We start from the raw sequence: 16187 nt of genomic DNA, 5'->3' as shown, positions 1-16187 counted from the left end.
CTTGAATTCTGATATGACACAGCTGATGCTACCCCAGCCTCAGTCAGCTTCACCCTGACATCCCAAAGGGTGGCTGATGGTGGCCTGGGCTCATCTGATTCATCCAGGGAGCCTGGGGACACCCTGGAACTTCAGGCTGTTTACAAGGTCTCACTTAAACCAGGTTCTAACTTTTTGTCTGGTCCCATCTACTGACCATTTCCTTTGTGATTTCCTCGCCCTGTCCTTATGCCTGTGAAGTCCTTTCCTGCTCTATCTGTTCAATCATCAACCGCCTTTAGCTCCTTTAAAAAGAATGATGTCCATTTTGTACATTTAACTCTAACCCAACTAGAGTTAACTCTGACACATGATGTAACTAAATATTTTTCTCAAAGCCCTTTCCCTTACACGATCTCTCTCATTTTACCTAAGATTGTTCCTTTTTCCTGAATCAAGTTCTCTAAACAAACTAAGCGCTGCTGCAGGGCTCTTATCCTGTCCACTGATTAGACAGCCAACACCTGCAATACTGTCTTTACTTACAGTAGCTTCAGAATGTCTCAATATTGCAGGGACTTAATTTTTTGTCAAATTTTCCTTGCTATTTTAGATTATTTTCCCAGATCACAGTTCTCCAATTTTTACATTATTCTGAAAAAAGAACACCATGTCAGGGTTTTGGTGGGAAGTGCCCCTAAAATGACTTGGAAGGATTGACATCCTGATATCTTTCATCTTTCCATCCTGGAACACAGTGGGGGTTTCTCTTTCATTCACTCATTCCTTCCACAAATATTTATTGAGCACCAGGCACTATTCTAGGTGTCTGGGAAATAGCAGTGAAGCAAAGCAAACAAAACTCCCTGCTGTCTGGGAGATTATATTCCACTGGGGAGGAACTAAATAATGGAGAAACACACTTAGTATTATTAGATATGTATCTAGGCTTTCCTTTAGGGCTCGGTACAACTGTGCTCATATCTCCTACGGATGCTAAAAGTTTCCATTCCCTGATAGGCTAAGTAGTTTGTTTCGCCTCAATAGACAACACAGTGTCCCTAGGCAGACTGGCTTCTGGGAAGGGAAGGGTGCTCTCTCAGTATAGGAAGTGGGTCCTTTCCCCATCTGTCCCTGGACCTCATCATTCCAGATCCTTTCAAGGGAATAAAACTGAATACCAACCTTAGTGTTAAATGCAACCTATGATGCCTGTCCTGGAGCAGATCTTTAACAATGAACGTTCCAGAGCCCAGTAAATACATCTAAGGAAGAGAAGGAAGAGAGGCAGCATTGGTGCACTTGCTTTGCTTCTGATGCAATTATCATGGCCCCAGAGAGTCCAGCTGACTGCTTCCCACAGCACCTCTTACCCTTATGTCAGAAGCCCAATGGGAAAGCTTAAAAATTCGCAAAGACAAATGCATTTAGACATGAGTTAACTTGTGAGCTAGTAGTGAAGTCAATCTATGTTCACCTCTCATTCAAACAATTACATAATTTTTTCAAAGGGAAGAAAATCCCACGAACTACAACACGTTACTTAACTGTTCCCTGAGATCTATCTTTGACATCATACACGGAGAGTTTGACTTGTGTCATCTGATTGATTAGAGAGTCTTGAAAGAAGGCAATACTGCTTAGAAATATAGGATTGTTGGTTCCCTAGAACAGAAAAGGAAATAATCAGAACACAGGGTTGGATTTTTAAAATGTAATTGCTTTTGAAATACACCAACATTTTCAGAATGAGAAACTAACATTCTCACCGTCTTGAATCAACACAAATGCTAAAGGCAGCTTAAATAAATACATAAACAAACAAAAAAACTCTGCTTTTTAAAAGTGGTAAAAGAAGTCTGACACAGACCATTACAGATCCACATACAATAAATCAGCCCATTACACAAGCTGTGCCTGAGGACTCATTTCATGGGTTTCACACTCAACAGGAGGAATTTTTAAAAACTGAAACAAGTTGGATGTCCACATGCATTCTTAGTTTTATAACTTAAAGTGTAATGTGTATTTAGACCTACTACTTTGGGTTATTCCTTTAAGAGGTATAAACAAGCTGATGAAAGAGAGAAAATGAATGGGTTAAGTGGTTGATTATGTATTTCTAGAAGCCTGTGTTTGGAATAATTAAAGCCTGACTTTTTAAAAGCTATCCTTTTTTTAGGATCAGCTACTAGTTTTTAGATCATAGGTGACTATTTCCTGGCAGCTTGGCCATGTCCTCCAAAGCCCCATAATACCATACTCTCTCAGGCACCAGGTAATTATCACAGCCACTGTTCCCTGGGCCTCTGGCTCCGTTTTCTCTTCTTGAGATCCAGATTCAGGTGGTCAAGCTGACTGGACAGCTCCACCTGGGTGGGCTGCTGGGGCCTCAACCAACTCATCTCTCCCTCCACCCGCCCTTGGCTAAGGCCACCTTTGACTCCCTTTCCAAGCAGGCTAAAAGCCCAGGCATTCACTTTGGTGCCTTCTTCTCTGTTGTTCTCAACCATCCAGTGATCGTGAACTCCCCTTGCAAGGTCCACCTTCAAAGTCTCTGTCATACGCTCCTTTCTTTCCACTCCCTCCAACTCTCACTCCCCCAAATGCCTGTCCTATACAAGTTAGGACATCTGGTCAGGTGACTCCCCTGCACAGAAGCCTACACTGGCTCACTACCATCTGCTGATAAACTCCACAGCCTTCAAGACTTTCTTTCCTTGCTCTCCTACTTGTGCCTTTCACACACTGACCAGGATACAGTTAGACCCCAAACCTGCATGATCCTTCCCTATGGTCACACATTTGCATAGCCACAACAGAACTTTGGCGTGCTCTTCATATGGAGTCCCCCGACTGGCTACCTGGGCATCACTTGGGAGCTTGCGAGAAATGCAGTCTTGGGCCCTACCCCAGACATACTGAAGCAGAATTTCATGAAGCCCCACCCTAGGAAGCCTGCTCTGATTCTCAGAGCCAGATAGGATCCCAGCCTCCTGGTGCTCTCCTCACCTTCCTACTCCAATACTTCCCATACTCTGCTGTGCATAGGGGCAGCCATATTCATTTCTGCCTCCCCACCCACCAGCTGGTCAATTCCTCAGGGTAGGGACTGTGCCCTGGTGGGCTCTGTATCATCCACAGTGCCTGGCACTATGCTAGATGTGTAGGTAGCACTCGACAAATGCTTAGAAAGCAGAATTGTTGATATGAACTTGGAAATAAGTTTCTAAGAGACTGAAAGGGTGGGCTAGCTTCCAAAATGCACAACTGGTGAAGAAGAAGAAATGCAGTTTAAGTTTGGTAATTCTTCACTTTACAAATAAAACTCTGCAGAATCTCATGCCACCAACTCCTACACTTAGTGTTATGTAATGTGCTCGATGATCTAAAAGTATCATCCATAAATGTTTATCCATAAATGTTTATCATGTAACTTAGTGGAAAGAGTAAACATGTGACACAAAACTCAAAAGGCTGTAAAAACAAAAACCAACAAAAATAGGGGTATGTCTGGACAAGAGGGTGGTAAATAGTTAATACTCTTCTAAGCTTTGATTAATAAGCACCACTCTTCCAAAGTAGCAGCCAATTGGAGGTGACAAGAAGGAATTAGGTCTTACCTCTTACAAGGCAATGAAGCTTACAGGATCATTGTTCAAAAACAAGCTGCCAATAGTTAATCAATAACTGTAAAGGATATGGCAATATAAATGCTACCCAGATGAGTAAATGTGATAAAAAATATCAATATACTGAAAACCCATGGGAAAATAGCAACAACTCATGTAAATACGGCTTCAGCTACAGATGCACAAGTAACTGAACATCAGGACAAGAGACACCACTAGAGCATGTCCCACAGCCCCTCAGAGAGGGACCACCAGCACCCACCTCAATGATCTCTGTCTGTGCGTGCTTCGTCCAGAATGCCTGAGGAGGGGTGGTGACACTCACCGCAACAAAACTATTTGGCTTTCGATCTAGTGATGGAGTATGCAGCTCACTGCAAGCTACAGAATCAAGATGGGAAAGAAATGAATCCTTTAAAACCAGACTCTCATTAGTTTTCTGTTCCAAACACACTCAAAGAAAGCACAAAGAGTAAATGACATTCAAAGAGATGAGACGATCACATCATCAGTTGTCACAGGGAGGAGATTTTTTAAATTTGAAACAATCTCTTTTCACGCCCCCTCCCGCCACCCTCCAAGACAGCAATGCCATAACTTCAGTGAAAGGCTGTGCTGACGGGGGCTTCCCATGTCCATGGAGTGGAACACAAAGCCAGAAATCTCATATAGGTCCAACCCTTCAAGTCTGACCTCGGTAACTATTCCAACTCTAACCAATTGAGTGAAGGAGCCACAGAGTCTATGAAATCTAAGACAGAGCTACCCATGCTTGCATCCTGTGACTGCTCTGGCTGATTCTGAGCATATGGTGCCCCACGTGTCTTGGCAGGTGGATGGATGGATGCTGGAAGAAAATTAGAATTCTATGGCAAAGTAAACAAAGCTCTTCTTTTTTTTTTTCTTTAAAGTGAGCCATTGTTCATTTACAATCAATGATAAACCACATATATGACAATGGTCTCGCAGATTATAATGGAGCTGAAAAATTCCTATTGCCTAGGGATGTCATAGCCATCCTAATGTCCCAGCACAAACACATTACCTTTTCTATGTTTAGACACACAAATACTTACCATTGTGTTACAATTGCCTATAATATTTAGTACAGAAACATGCTGTCCAGGTTGGCAGCCTAGGAGTAACAGGCTATACATGTAGCCTAGGTGCCTAGGAAGCTGTGCCATCTGGGATCCTGTTAGTACACTCTATCATGTTCACACAAGGACGAAATCACCTAATGACACATTTGATAGAACGTAGCCCCACCATTAAGTGACACATGACTATACTTAATGCCACCAAACTATATACTTAAAAATGGTTAAAATAATAAATTTTATGTACATTTTATCGCAATTTTAAAAAATAGAAAAAACGTATTAACTCCAATTTAAAAATATATTATTGTGTCCACAACAGGTGAGACAAATGCACAGGAAATTCAGGGAGAGGAGGAGCGATGGGATGAAGAAAGACACTAATAAAAATGAAAGAAAGAACAAGGAGAAAAAAGGAGAGATTAAAAGACAGAAAAATACAAAGAGGGAAGGAGGAGATACGAATTTGGAAAGGTGGGGAAGAGCAATACCTTGGCATGTTTTGAGGAGAATTTAGTTGGGAAGATATCTTTGTCATGTTCATTCAGAGAAAGTTACTGGCTATTGCCATCCTTTGAAAGGACCTGTGGTGATCTAACTAACCACTGTTCACAGCTTGATCTGCTCTTTTGGGTTCTAATTACACTTTTTCTGACATTAAGATTGCCATACCAGGTCGCTCTTTTGTTAGCACACACATTTGTGTGTGTGTGCGTGTTTTTCTATAGTTGCTATTCATGCAGCTATAACCCAGATGTTTACCCCAAATCTTATGTCTTTGAATTTTCAATGCTTTCTCTATTGGTGAACGTCCATCCGGAATCATCAGCCTTCTACTGAGGAACATCTCTTAGCACTGTTTATACTGTAAGTGTGGTGCTGACATTCTTTCAGCTTTTAAGGTTTGAAAATGTCTTTATTCCACCTTACTTCTTGAAGGAAATGTTCTCTTAAGTAGTCATTTTCTCTAAGCCCTTTAAATATATTGTATCTAGGCCTCTGTTTTTTCTGTTATGAAGTCAGCTGTCGGTCTAGTTGTTGCTACTTTAAGCGTTGTGTTTTCTGGTAGCTTTTATAATTTTCCCACTGAGTGTGGCTTCCAGTAGTTTTATTATGATGTGCCTAGGTACATTTGTTTTTATTTATTCTGTGAATTGTTGTATTAGTTTGGGAGAAATGCTCAACTATAAATATTGCTTCTGACCCTTTTCTGTGTTCCTTCTTAAAGATACAAAATAAATGTAATATTAGACCTCTCACTATGCTGTTTTTACTCTCCTCTGATTTTTTTTTCCCATTATTTTTATTGCTCTGGCTTCATTTTGTAAATTTGCTTCTTGAAATTTTTCTTTTAATTCTAGAATATCTATTTGGTTCTTTTTATGGTTTCTAGTTCTCTGAAAATGTTCAATAATGTCTTTATTCTTCTTTACCTAGTGTTATGACTGAATGCTTGTGTCCCCCTAAAGTTTAAGTAGGTCTGTCCTCTGACACAAATCCCAAAATTTATGTGTTGAAATCTTATATCCCAATGTGATGGTATTAGGGGTGGGGCCTTTCAGAGGTGATTAAGTCATGAGGGTACAGTCTTCATGAATGGGATTTAAGTCCCTTTAAAAGAAGAGACACAAGAGCTTGCTTCCGCTGCTCTGCTCTCTGCCATGTGAGAACACAGCAAGACTATATCCATCTGCAAACCAGGAAGCTGGCCTCCATCAGACAACAGATATTCTAGCATCTTAATCTTGCACTTCTCACGTTCCAGAACTGTGAGTAATAAATTTATATTTTTTAAGTCACCCAGTCTACAATATTCTGCTATAGCAGCCCCTATTAACTAAGACATATAGTCAATAACAGTTATTTTAGTGTCTGTCTCTTAACTGTAATATATACAGCCCCTTTGGGCCTATTTCTATGTTTATTATTTCTGTTCATATTTCTTATCTCCTCATGTTTCTGAGAATTCATGATTTTATGCTGAAGACTATATTTTAAGAATTGCTTGTAGAAATTATTTGAGGTCTAAGACGGTGCTGTCTTTCTCCAGACAAGATTTGTAACTACTTCTGCAAGGTTCCAAGGAGCACTAGCACTCTAAAATATTTTTATTTACTTTCAGAAACTTAATGGACCTATAGTCCCTATTAACACCTGCTTCTGGTTCCCCTTACTCTAGAGGTTTAGATTTAGCCTTTTGGATTCTAGATCAAAGTGAGAGGGGTTTCAACAAGTATCCTTCCCCTAACGGACCCTAGAAAGCAATCCCTGTCACTTCTCACTGAGACACTGTCTAAAGCACTGAGCAGCCTCTGGACTTCTTGGCCTTCCTCTTGGGAACCACTGTAAGCCCTCAAGGGAATAAGTGAGCCTCTGCTCTCAGATTCTTTACTGTCCTATCAGTTCTCTGGTCACATGAACCAGATAGTTCAGTTTTGTTTTTTTTTTTTCACTTTTTCTAGTTGTCCTTAATGGTAGATTTGATTTTTGTTTGTTATTTATCTAGAAAAAGATTTTCTTTCTCCTTAGAATTTGTTAGTCTCATAGGGAGATGCCTGGCAGCTGGAATATTCTTGAGTCTCAAGTCCACTCTTCCCTCTGGAAAGAATTCTTCTGTTACTTCTGGCTTGCTGCTACTCCTCTTTCCAGCTCTCTCTCTGCTTCTAGGTCTCCTATCAATCAAACACTAGAACTCCCAAATCTGTCATATCTTTTCATCAACAATCTCTCTTTCTTGATATTTTGTCCTTGAACTGTGAGATGGTTCCTTCATTTACCTTCACAGATTCATAAGTTTTCAGCAGCGTTGCTTTGATTTTTACTACGTTTAAGATATGATTCACATATCATAAAGTTCACTCTCTTAAAGTATACAATTCTGTGTTTTTTGTTTTGTTTTGTTTTTTGTTTTGAGATGGAGTCTTGCTCTGTTGCCCAGGCTGGAGTGCAGTGGCAAATCTCAGCTCACTGCAAGCTCCGCCTCCCGGGTTCATGCCATTCTCCTGCCTCAGCCTCCCGAGTAGCTGTGACTACAGGTGCCCGCCACCACGCCCAGCTAATTTTTTGTATTTTTAGTAGAGATGGGGTTTCACCGTGTTAGCCAAGATGGTCTCGATCTCCTGACCTCGTGATCCACCCGCCTCGGCCTCCAAAGTGCTGGGATTACAGGCGTGAGCTACTGCACCCGGCCCAATTCTGTGGTTTTTTTAAGACATTCAGAGTTGTGCAACCATCACCACAAATTCCTCAACATTCTCATCAATCCAAAAACAACAAACCAAACCCATTACCCCCATTCACTGGTCCCCCAAGAAACCACTAATCTACTTTCTATCTATACAGATTTGTCTATTCCATGTATTTCATATAAGTGGAATAATACAATAGGTGGCTTTTTGTATCTGGCTTCTTCAATTAGCATATTATAAAGGTTCATCCATACTCTAGCAAATATCTGTACTTCGTTCCTTTTTATTGATAACATTCAATTGTATAAACACACCACATATTGCTTATTCATTTTTGAAAGACATTTTTGATGAATAGAAAATTCTTGGTTGTCTTTTTCTTTCAGCAGTTTGAATACGTCACCCCACCACCTTCCTGACTTCCATGGTTTCTGATGAGAAATTAGCTGTTACTCTTATTGATGATCCCTTATACATGATAGGTCACTCCTTTCTTGCTGTTTTAAAGATTCTGTCTTTGGCTTTCAATGATTTGAGTATGATGTATCAAGTGTGGATCTCTTCAAGTTTATCCTATGTGGAGTTCATTGGGCTTCCTGGATATGTAGATTCATGTTTTCCATCAAATATGGGAAGTTTTTGGTCATGATTTATTCAAACATTTTTATCTCCCCCCTTCTCGATTTACTCTTCTTCTGAAACTCCTATTATACCTATATTGGTGCACTTGATTGTGTCTCACAGGTCTCTGAGGCTCTGTTCATTTTTCTTCATTCTTTTTTCCTTTCTGTTCCTCAGACTGGATAATCTTAATTGACCTATCTTCGAGTTTGCTGATTCTTTCTTCTGCCTTCTCAAACCTACACTTGAGCCTCTCTTAATGAATTTTTCATTGCAGTTATTATAATTTTGAACTCCAGAATTTGTATTTAGATATCTTTATAGTTTCTATCTCTTCAAGTCTCTATTTGGTGAGACACTGTTCTCACACTTTCCTCAGTTCTTTGGACACAGTCTCCTTCAGTTATTTGAACATACTTAAAAGAGCTGATTTAAAAATCTTTGTCTAAGTTAAACATTTGTGCCTCCTAGGGATGGTTTCTACTGATTGTATGGGTTTTTTCCATCTGTGTATGAGCCATACTTTCCTTTTTGCAATGTCTCATAACTTCTTGTTGAAAACTATAGACATTTTAAATAATATAATGTGAGATCTCCGGAATTAGATTCTCTCCCTTCCCCAGGCTTTGTTGTTGCTGCTCTTTTGTGTGGCTGTTTCTTCAGTGCCTTTTCTGATCTAATTCTGTAAAGTAATACTCTGTCATGTGTGGCCACTGAAGTGACTGCTTCATTAGGTTAGTAGTCGGATAATGGTTGGACAGGTATTTCCTTAAATACCAGAATCAAAGACCTTTGCTGTAGCTAAGAGTCCCTGTGTGTATACTGGGGTGCATTTTCAATGTTCAGGAAGGCAGTTTATAACTGTCTTACCCTTCATTTGCCACTTGCATAGAACCTCAGGGTCAATCTCAGGTAATTGTTTAGGGCCTTCTCACGTCTCCTGAGTATGCACACAGCTCTGGACATGTGCACAGCCCTTCACTGGCCTTTGAGGTTCCCAGGAATATGAAAGAGCTTTTCAAATCTCCCTGTGAATATCTCATTCCCCAGCTTTCCCTTTTAAGGTCTTTTTTGGTTAGCTTTTTGTTTGCTCCAACTGTTACTACTACCTCTGGCAGCTGCAATGTTAAAAAAATGGACAGTGATTGTTTTTGACAAAATTCTCAGGGAAAAAGCTGTTCTCACTGACTCTGAGTTAAGCCAAATAAAGGCAGGTACAGGATGTGGGGTTTTCCAGGGAACTGCCAGACAGGCCAAATAATGATAACTCTCTAAGAAAGGGGCTTTTTGTAGGCTCTCCAACCCCATTCTGTCCCCTTCAGTGACTTTTAGGCTATTGATTTTCACTATAACATCAAAGATGTTGACTTTAAAGTCTACCTGGAACTAGAGAGAGGACGATAGTAACAGGGCAAGTTAAAACATCATAAAGCCCTCTGTTCTAACTAAGAAGCCATTTGATATGATTTGGATGTTTTGTCCCCTTCAAATCTCATGCTGAAAGGTAATCCCCAGTGTTGGAGGTGGGGCCTGGTGGAAGGTATTTGGATAACGGGGGACAAATCCCTCATGAATGGCTTAGTGCCATCCCCTTGGTGATGAGTGAGTTCTAGCTCTGAGTTTATGCAAGACCTGGTTGTTTAAAAGTGTGTGGCACCTCCTCCCTCTCTCGCTTAATCCTTCTCTCACCATGTAAGATTCTCGCTCCCGCTTTTCCTTCTGCCATAAATAAAAGCTCCCTGAGGGCTCACCAGAAGCTGAGAAGATGCTGGTGCCACGCTTGTATAGCCTGCAGAACCATGAGCCAATTAAACCTCTTTTCTTTATAAATTACTCAGCCTCGGGTATTTCTTTATAGCACTGCAAGAATAGACTAATACACTATTTTTCTTAAATAAATGCTACCCAGAGTGCTGTAAGCCTCTGTTAATTTTCAGAGTTCTGAAACAATTGATTTTGACCATTTTTGCCAGTATACTCATTGCCTTTATAGAAAAGAAGATTTTTGGAGGTCTTCACTCTGCCATATCTGCCCTCATCATTCTTACTTTTAAATGTCAACTAGTGGTTTAAAATTAATAAATTGATTTTTATTTCCAAAAATTAATTTTGGTTCTCTGTAATATCTTCTCATACATCTTCATGAACCTTCATTATTTATTGGATACAATAAAATACAAAGAGCTTAGGTTTTTCTGTTCAATGAGCTTTGACAATCATAAACACCCATGTAAGCACCATCAAAACAAGATAGTACAACTTTTTCATCAGACTAGAAAGTTCCCTCTTGTACAAATCTCCTCGTTTTGCAAGCATTTTCTGATTTCCATCACTATTCTTTTGTCTGTTCTTGAATTTCATACAAATGGAATGTTTTCGAGACTCATCTATGTTGTTACATGTATTGATAATTCATTCTTTTTTTAAAAATGAGTCATATTCCATTGTACAATTTATTCATTCTACTATTAATAGACATTTGGGTTGTTTTCCATTTTGAACTATTAAATAAAGGTGACATAAATGTTGTTGTTCATATCTTTTTGTGAACACTTTTTCATTTCTTCTGCATAATCACATACGAGTAAAATATATTTAACTTTATGAGAAACCAACAGTTTTCCAATGTGTTTGTATCATTTTCCACTCCCACCAGCAATATACAGAAGTTCCAGTTGGGTAGAGTGTTTTGTTTTGTCGTTGTTGTTGTTGTTAATTTTACCCATTCTAATAGATGTGTTTTAATTTGCGGTTACATGATGACTAATGCTGTTAAGCATCATTTTAATATATGCTTATTGTTCATTTGTATAACTTATTTTGTCTAGTGTCTGCTCAAGTCTTTTGCTCATTTTAAAAATTTGGTTGTTTACTACTTATTTGTCCTTTATGAAGTATATGTGTTGTGAATATTTTTTTCCAGTTTATGGTTCATCTATTCATTTTCTCAGTGATGTCTCTTACGGACAGCAATTTCTTATTCTGATGAAATTCAATGTATCCTTTTTAAATTTTAGGGAGTGGTAAGCAGAGAAGCCCCTCCCTGACAAAAAATATCTATGTCCTAATCCTCAGAAACTACGAATAGATTACATTACATGGCAAAAGGGACTTTACAGATGTGATTAAGTGATCTTCAGATGGATTACGCGGATGGGCTCAATCTATCACAGGAGCCCTTAAAAGTAAAAGAGGAAGGACTTAGGGTGAATCACAAAGATATAACAATGGAAGAAGAGGCAGGAGAGATTCAAAGCATGGAAGGCACTAGACCTGCCACTGCCAGCTTTGAAGATGGAGGAAGAGGACTGTAAGCCCACAAGAGGAATGTGCGTGGCCTCTATGAGCTGGGAACGGGCCTTAACTGATAGCTAGCAAAAAAATGGGGTCCTAAAATTTAAAACCACTAGCAACTGAATTCTGCCAACAACATGAATGAGCAAGGAAATAGACAGGAAATAGGAGGCCTTCTAAATAAATCCAGCCCTGCTAACACTGATTTTGGTGTTGTGAGACTCTAAGCAAAGACCCAGTGAGCACACTGGATTTCTAATCTAAGGGAACTGTAAGATAATACATTTATATTGCTTTAACATGCTAAATTTCTGGTAATTTGTTATGGCAGCAGTAGCAAACTAAAACAAAGAGTGCTTTTTGTGCTCTGTCCAAATCTTTGCCTACCCTAAGTTTGAAAGTTCTCCTATTTTTCTTCTAGAGGCTTCAAGGTTTTATTACTATTTTAAGTTCTCTTTTGTTTCTTCTATTATGTCTGCCTAGACAGGAATTCCCTAATTTGACTGATCTACTTGTCTCTTCCTTAAGTTACAAAGTACCCTTAAATGACCTGTGGCCTCTCTCTACTTGCCCTTTTATCAGGTGTGAGTTTTCTCGACACCTATGCAAGGTAGGAATCTTCAGGTCTTTCAGGCAGTAATGATGTCAGACGGACTAAGGTACAGCAGGTGGCTAAAGGCTGGGAAGATTGAGATGACTTTAAGGGCTGATGGTCCCATGGCCGCCTCCAGAACATGCCTTCATACAAGGGACGTTCTCTCCTGGCCTCCTCCCCCAACCCAGCCTATCTAAATTTCAACTCGGGTTTGATTCCTGGCTCAAGTTCCACAGCTTCCATTAAGTTTTCTCTGAGCAGCCTGCAGGCTCACTTACGTCACTCATTTGGCATTATTTCCATAGAAACCACACACCTCTGATATGTAAGCCTTGTCTCTCCAACCTGATCATCTGCAATCCCAGCTGAATAAATACTAAATAAATGCTGTTGAGGTAAACTGCATACATTTGGTTCAACAATGCTATATTCAAGAGCATATCCTAAGGAAATAATCAGCAAAATGTATGAAAGATCTATGTATGAATACGTTCACTGTGATGGTGTTTATAATAGCAGATTGAGAAGAACCTGAATGTCCAGCAGTAGGAGGCTGGCTAAAATAAGTATGGCACAGCTCTATTAGAGACTCTATGAAGGCATTTTAAATGATCAAGCAGATCCCATATATATTAAAAAAGATATTTTGCCACATTTGGAAATAATTCCATCACTTCCACAACCAAAAATCATTAAAAATCTCCATATAGTACTCTGTGAGGGTCAAACATATATATTTGGAAGGATATAAACCAAAGTGATAACTGACTATCTCTCTGCAACATTTTCTGTATTTTTACAATGAACATACATTTTTAAAATTTTAAAGTTTTATTTTAAAAGTCAACACATTTGTCCATTCAATAATCCAGCTCCCGCTCCTCACTTTTTAAAAATCCAGCTCCCACTCCTCACCGTGGCTGGGTGCGGTGGCTCACACCTGTAATCCCAGCACTTTGGGAGGCCGAGGCAGGCAGATCACAAGGTCAGGAGATCGAGACCATCCTGGCTAACACAGTGAAACCCTGTCTCTACTAAAAATACAAAAAATTAGCCGGGCGTGGTGGCGGGCGCCTGTAGTCCCAACTACTCGGGAGGCTGAGGCAGGAGAATGGCATGAACCCGGGAGGCGGAGCTTGCAGTGAGCCGAGATCGCACCACGCACTCCAGCCTAGAAGACAGAGAGAGACTCCGTCTCAAAAACAAACAAACAAAAAACTGGGGTAAAATTCACTTTATATAAAATTCATCCTTACTTTTTAAAGCAGTTTCTTCCTCCATGTGCCCAATTAACATGACTATATTACTGTTTTTCGTTCACCAGATTCAGAAATGTCCTGATTTATAGGCGGACGAGGATTTTTAACTCAGTTATACCAACTGTCATTCTCTCTCCACATGCAATCATTTTAGCTCAATTTTTGTTAAATCCACATTGTCATGATGGAAGTTAAGCACATATTACTCATTAAGAACCATGTGGGATTCCTTCCACTTCTCTCTTGTGATGACCCTGTTTCCTGGATCCCACGACTCCTCTGCTCAGTGTGGTCCCTTCTTTAGGATGGGAACACATCCTCCACTAGCTTCCGGAGAAAGAATGCAGGGGAAGTAAATTTTTGCTGTACAACTCTGTGCAGCTGAAACAAGTTTCTTCCTACCCTCACATTTGACTGATAGTCTGGTTGGGCAGAGAATTCTGGGTTGAAAATATAATTAAAGGTGTTGTCTCACTGTCTTCAAGTTTCCAATGTCACTGAGACATTCCATGCCAGTTTTATTCCTGATCCTTGGGTATGACCTGTTTTTTTTTTTCTTTCTGGAAGTTTTCAGGATCTTCATTTTATTCCCTGTGATCTGAAATTTCACCACAATATACCCTGTTATGGGTCTCTTTCAGCATTGCACTGGGCCTTGGTAGACATTTTTAACCTACAGACACATTCCTCAGTTCTTGGAGATTTCCTCTTTCTTTGCATTTCCTCCCTTACATTCTCTCCTGTTTTTTCTCCTAAATATTGGACCTTCTGGATTTACTCTCAAAATTTCCATTTCTATTTCTTACCCATTTTCTATTTTGTTTTTAAAATCTTACTTTCTGGAAGAATTCCCTGACTAACTTCCAAACTTTATAGAATTTTTTAAATTTTGTCTATCATATTTTAAATTTCTAAGATTGTTCTCGTTCTTCAATTGTTCTTTTTATCTTTATAGTGTCCTGGTTTTGTTTTATAGATATACTATCTTTTCTTGAGTACATAAATTATAATTTCTTTTTTTTTGAGACAGAGTCTCGCTCTGTTGCCCAGGCTAGAGTGTAATGGTGCAATCTCGGCTCACTGCAACCTCCGCCTCCTAGCTTCAAGCGATTCCCCTGCCTCAGCCTCCCGAGTAGCTGGGATTACAGGCACCCACCATCATGCCTGGCTAATTTTTGTATTTTTGTAGACACAAGGTTTCACCATGTTGGCCAGGCTGGTCTTGAACTCCTGACCTCAGGTGATCCGCCCACCTTGGCCTCCCAAACTGCTGGGATTACAGGATTGAGCCACCATGCCTGGCCAATATAAATTAAAATTTCTTTAAAACTTTCTGCAATGTCTCTGTTTCTTCCAAATTCTATTTTTTGTTTCTTTTTCATTATTATGTTTTAGAGACAGGGTATCCCTCTGTGGCCCAATCATAACTCACTGCAGTTTCAAACTCCTAGGCTCAAGGGCTCCTTCCACCTCAGCCTCCTTAGTAGCTGGGAATACAGGCATGTGCCACCACAGCCAGGTAAGTTGTTTTTTTTTCTTTTTTAGAAACAGGGTCTTGCTATGTTGCCCAGGCTGATCTCAAACTCCTGGCCTCAAGCAATCCTCCTGGCTTAGCCTCTCAAAGTGCTAGGATTACAGGTGTGAGCTACTGTACCCGGCCAGTAGTGTACTTACACTTTTATGGGTTTTGCAATTTGTCCAAGTCTTTTGGGGCTGGGGGGTGCTTAACCACCTTGATCTTCTTTGTCTCTCAAACAAGCAGTAGCATCCTCATGTAGCACAGGAGGAAATTGTTCCAGCAAGGTCGAGTGGCAGGCTCAAGGCCATGTGGTTAGCCTGGCATGGTCAGGGCTGGAATCCAGGTCATCTGACTCCCCAGGAGGTGCCTCTTTTATGTCACACCACCTCTTGGACATTGGTGCCAGGCCACCAACTAATGTTGACCAAGGAATGGGAAAAGGGGAGAGGAGCGCTGGGTAGCATTGGGCTCTGATGGAGAGGCGTCTCAGGCCTCCTGGGAAAGCACAGTGATGCCACGTATCGCTGACCCCAGACTCAGCACATTCTGATCCACTTTTTAGTATATTCTTATCTGATCCTGAGAAAGAGAGCATGCAGGTGCCAATGTTGCCTTTTATACAATAGGGAACTGAGGGCTAGAGAGCGAAACTCAGCCAACACAAGGCCTTGCAGCCAGGGGCAACAAAGCTGAACTCTATGCCCGGTTTCCCCAACCCCTCCTTCCCTTTCCCCCATTGGGGTGGGGGTGGGGAGGACCTCTGTTGGCAGCTCTAGGTGGGCTCACCTCCCTGTCCCCAGCCACCTGTGGAGAGCATACCCCCAAGGGGGCGGGCCCCATGCTGAGGAGACAAGAGCCTGTGGGCACGGAGCCTCCAAGGTGCCTTCCCATCCACAGAAGTTCACAGCTGTGAGGGCTCCGTCTTCTCAGAAACACTGCAGCAGTGGTGGCAGCAGCAGCAAGCTCTCTGAGACAAGCCCATGCACTGGTGGTAGTGTTT

At 40.6% G+C, this 16187-nt stretch overlaps 1 protein-coding gene across 11 annotated transcripts in view; it reads right to left on the bottom strand.

Moving 5' to 3' along the window:
- Positions 1 to 16187, bottom strand: part of INPP4A (inositol polyphosphate-4-phosphatase type I A) — a 142816-nt gene that overhangs the window by 50134 nt on the left and 76495 nt on the right. For 10 of the 11 annotated variants that reach the window (XM_054547232.2, XM_063713520.1, XM_054547231.2 and 7 more), the window contains 3 exons: positions 3874 to 3992; positions 1528 to 1644; positions 1165 to 1244 (listed from right to left, as the gene is read on the bottom strand). In XM_054547232.2, the coding sequence (XP_054403207.1) occupies positions 1165 to 1244; positions 1528 to 1644; positions 3874 to 3992 (316 nt within the window). Of the gene's footprint in view, positions 1 to 1164; positions 1245 to 1527; positions 1645 to 3873; positions 3993 to 15342; positions 15767 to 16187 lie in introns of all 11 variants that reach the window. The other variant, XM_054547237.2, reaches the window with a different exon arrangement.

Source organism: Pongo abelii, chromosome 12 (assembly GCF_028885655.2).
Source record: "Pongo abelii isolate AG06213 chromosome 12, NHGRI_mPonAbe1-v2.0_pri, whole genome shotgun sequence".
Taxonomy (NCBI): domain Eukaryota; kingdom Metazoa; phylum Chordata; class Mammalia; order Primates; family Hominidae; genus Pongo; species Pongo abelii.
This window is presented reverse-complemented; position numbering and strand designations above follow the sequence as displayed.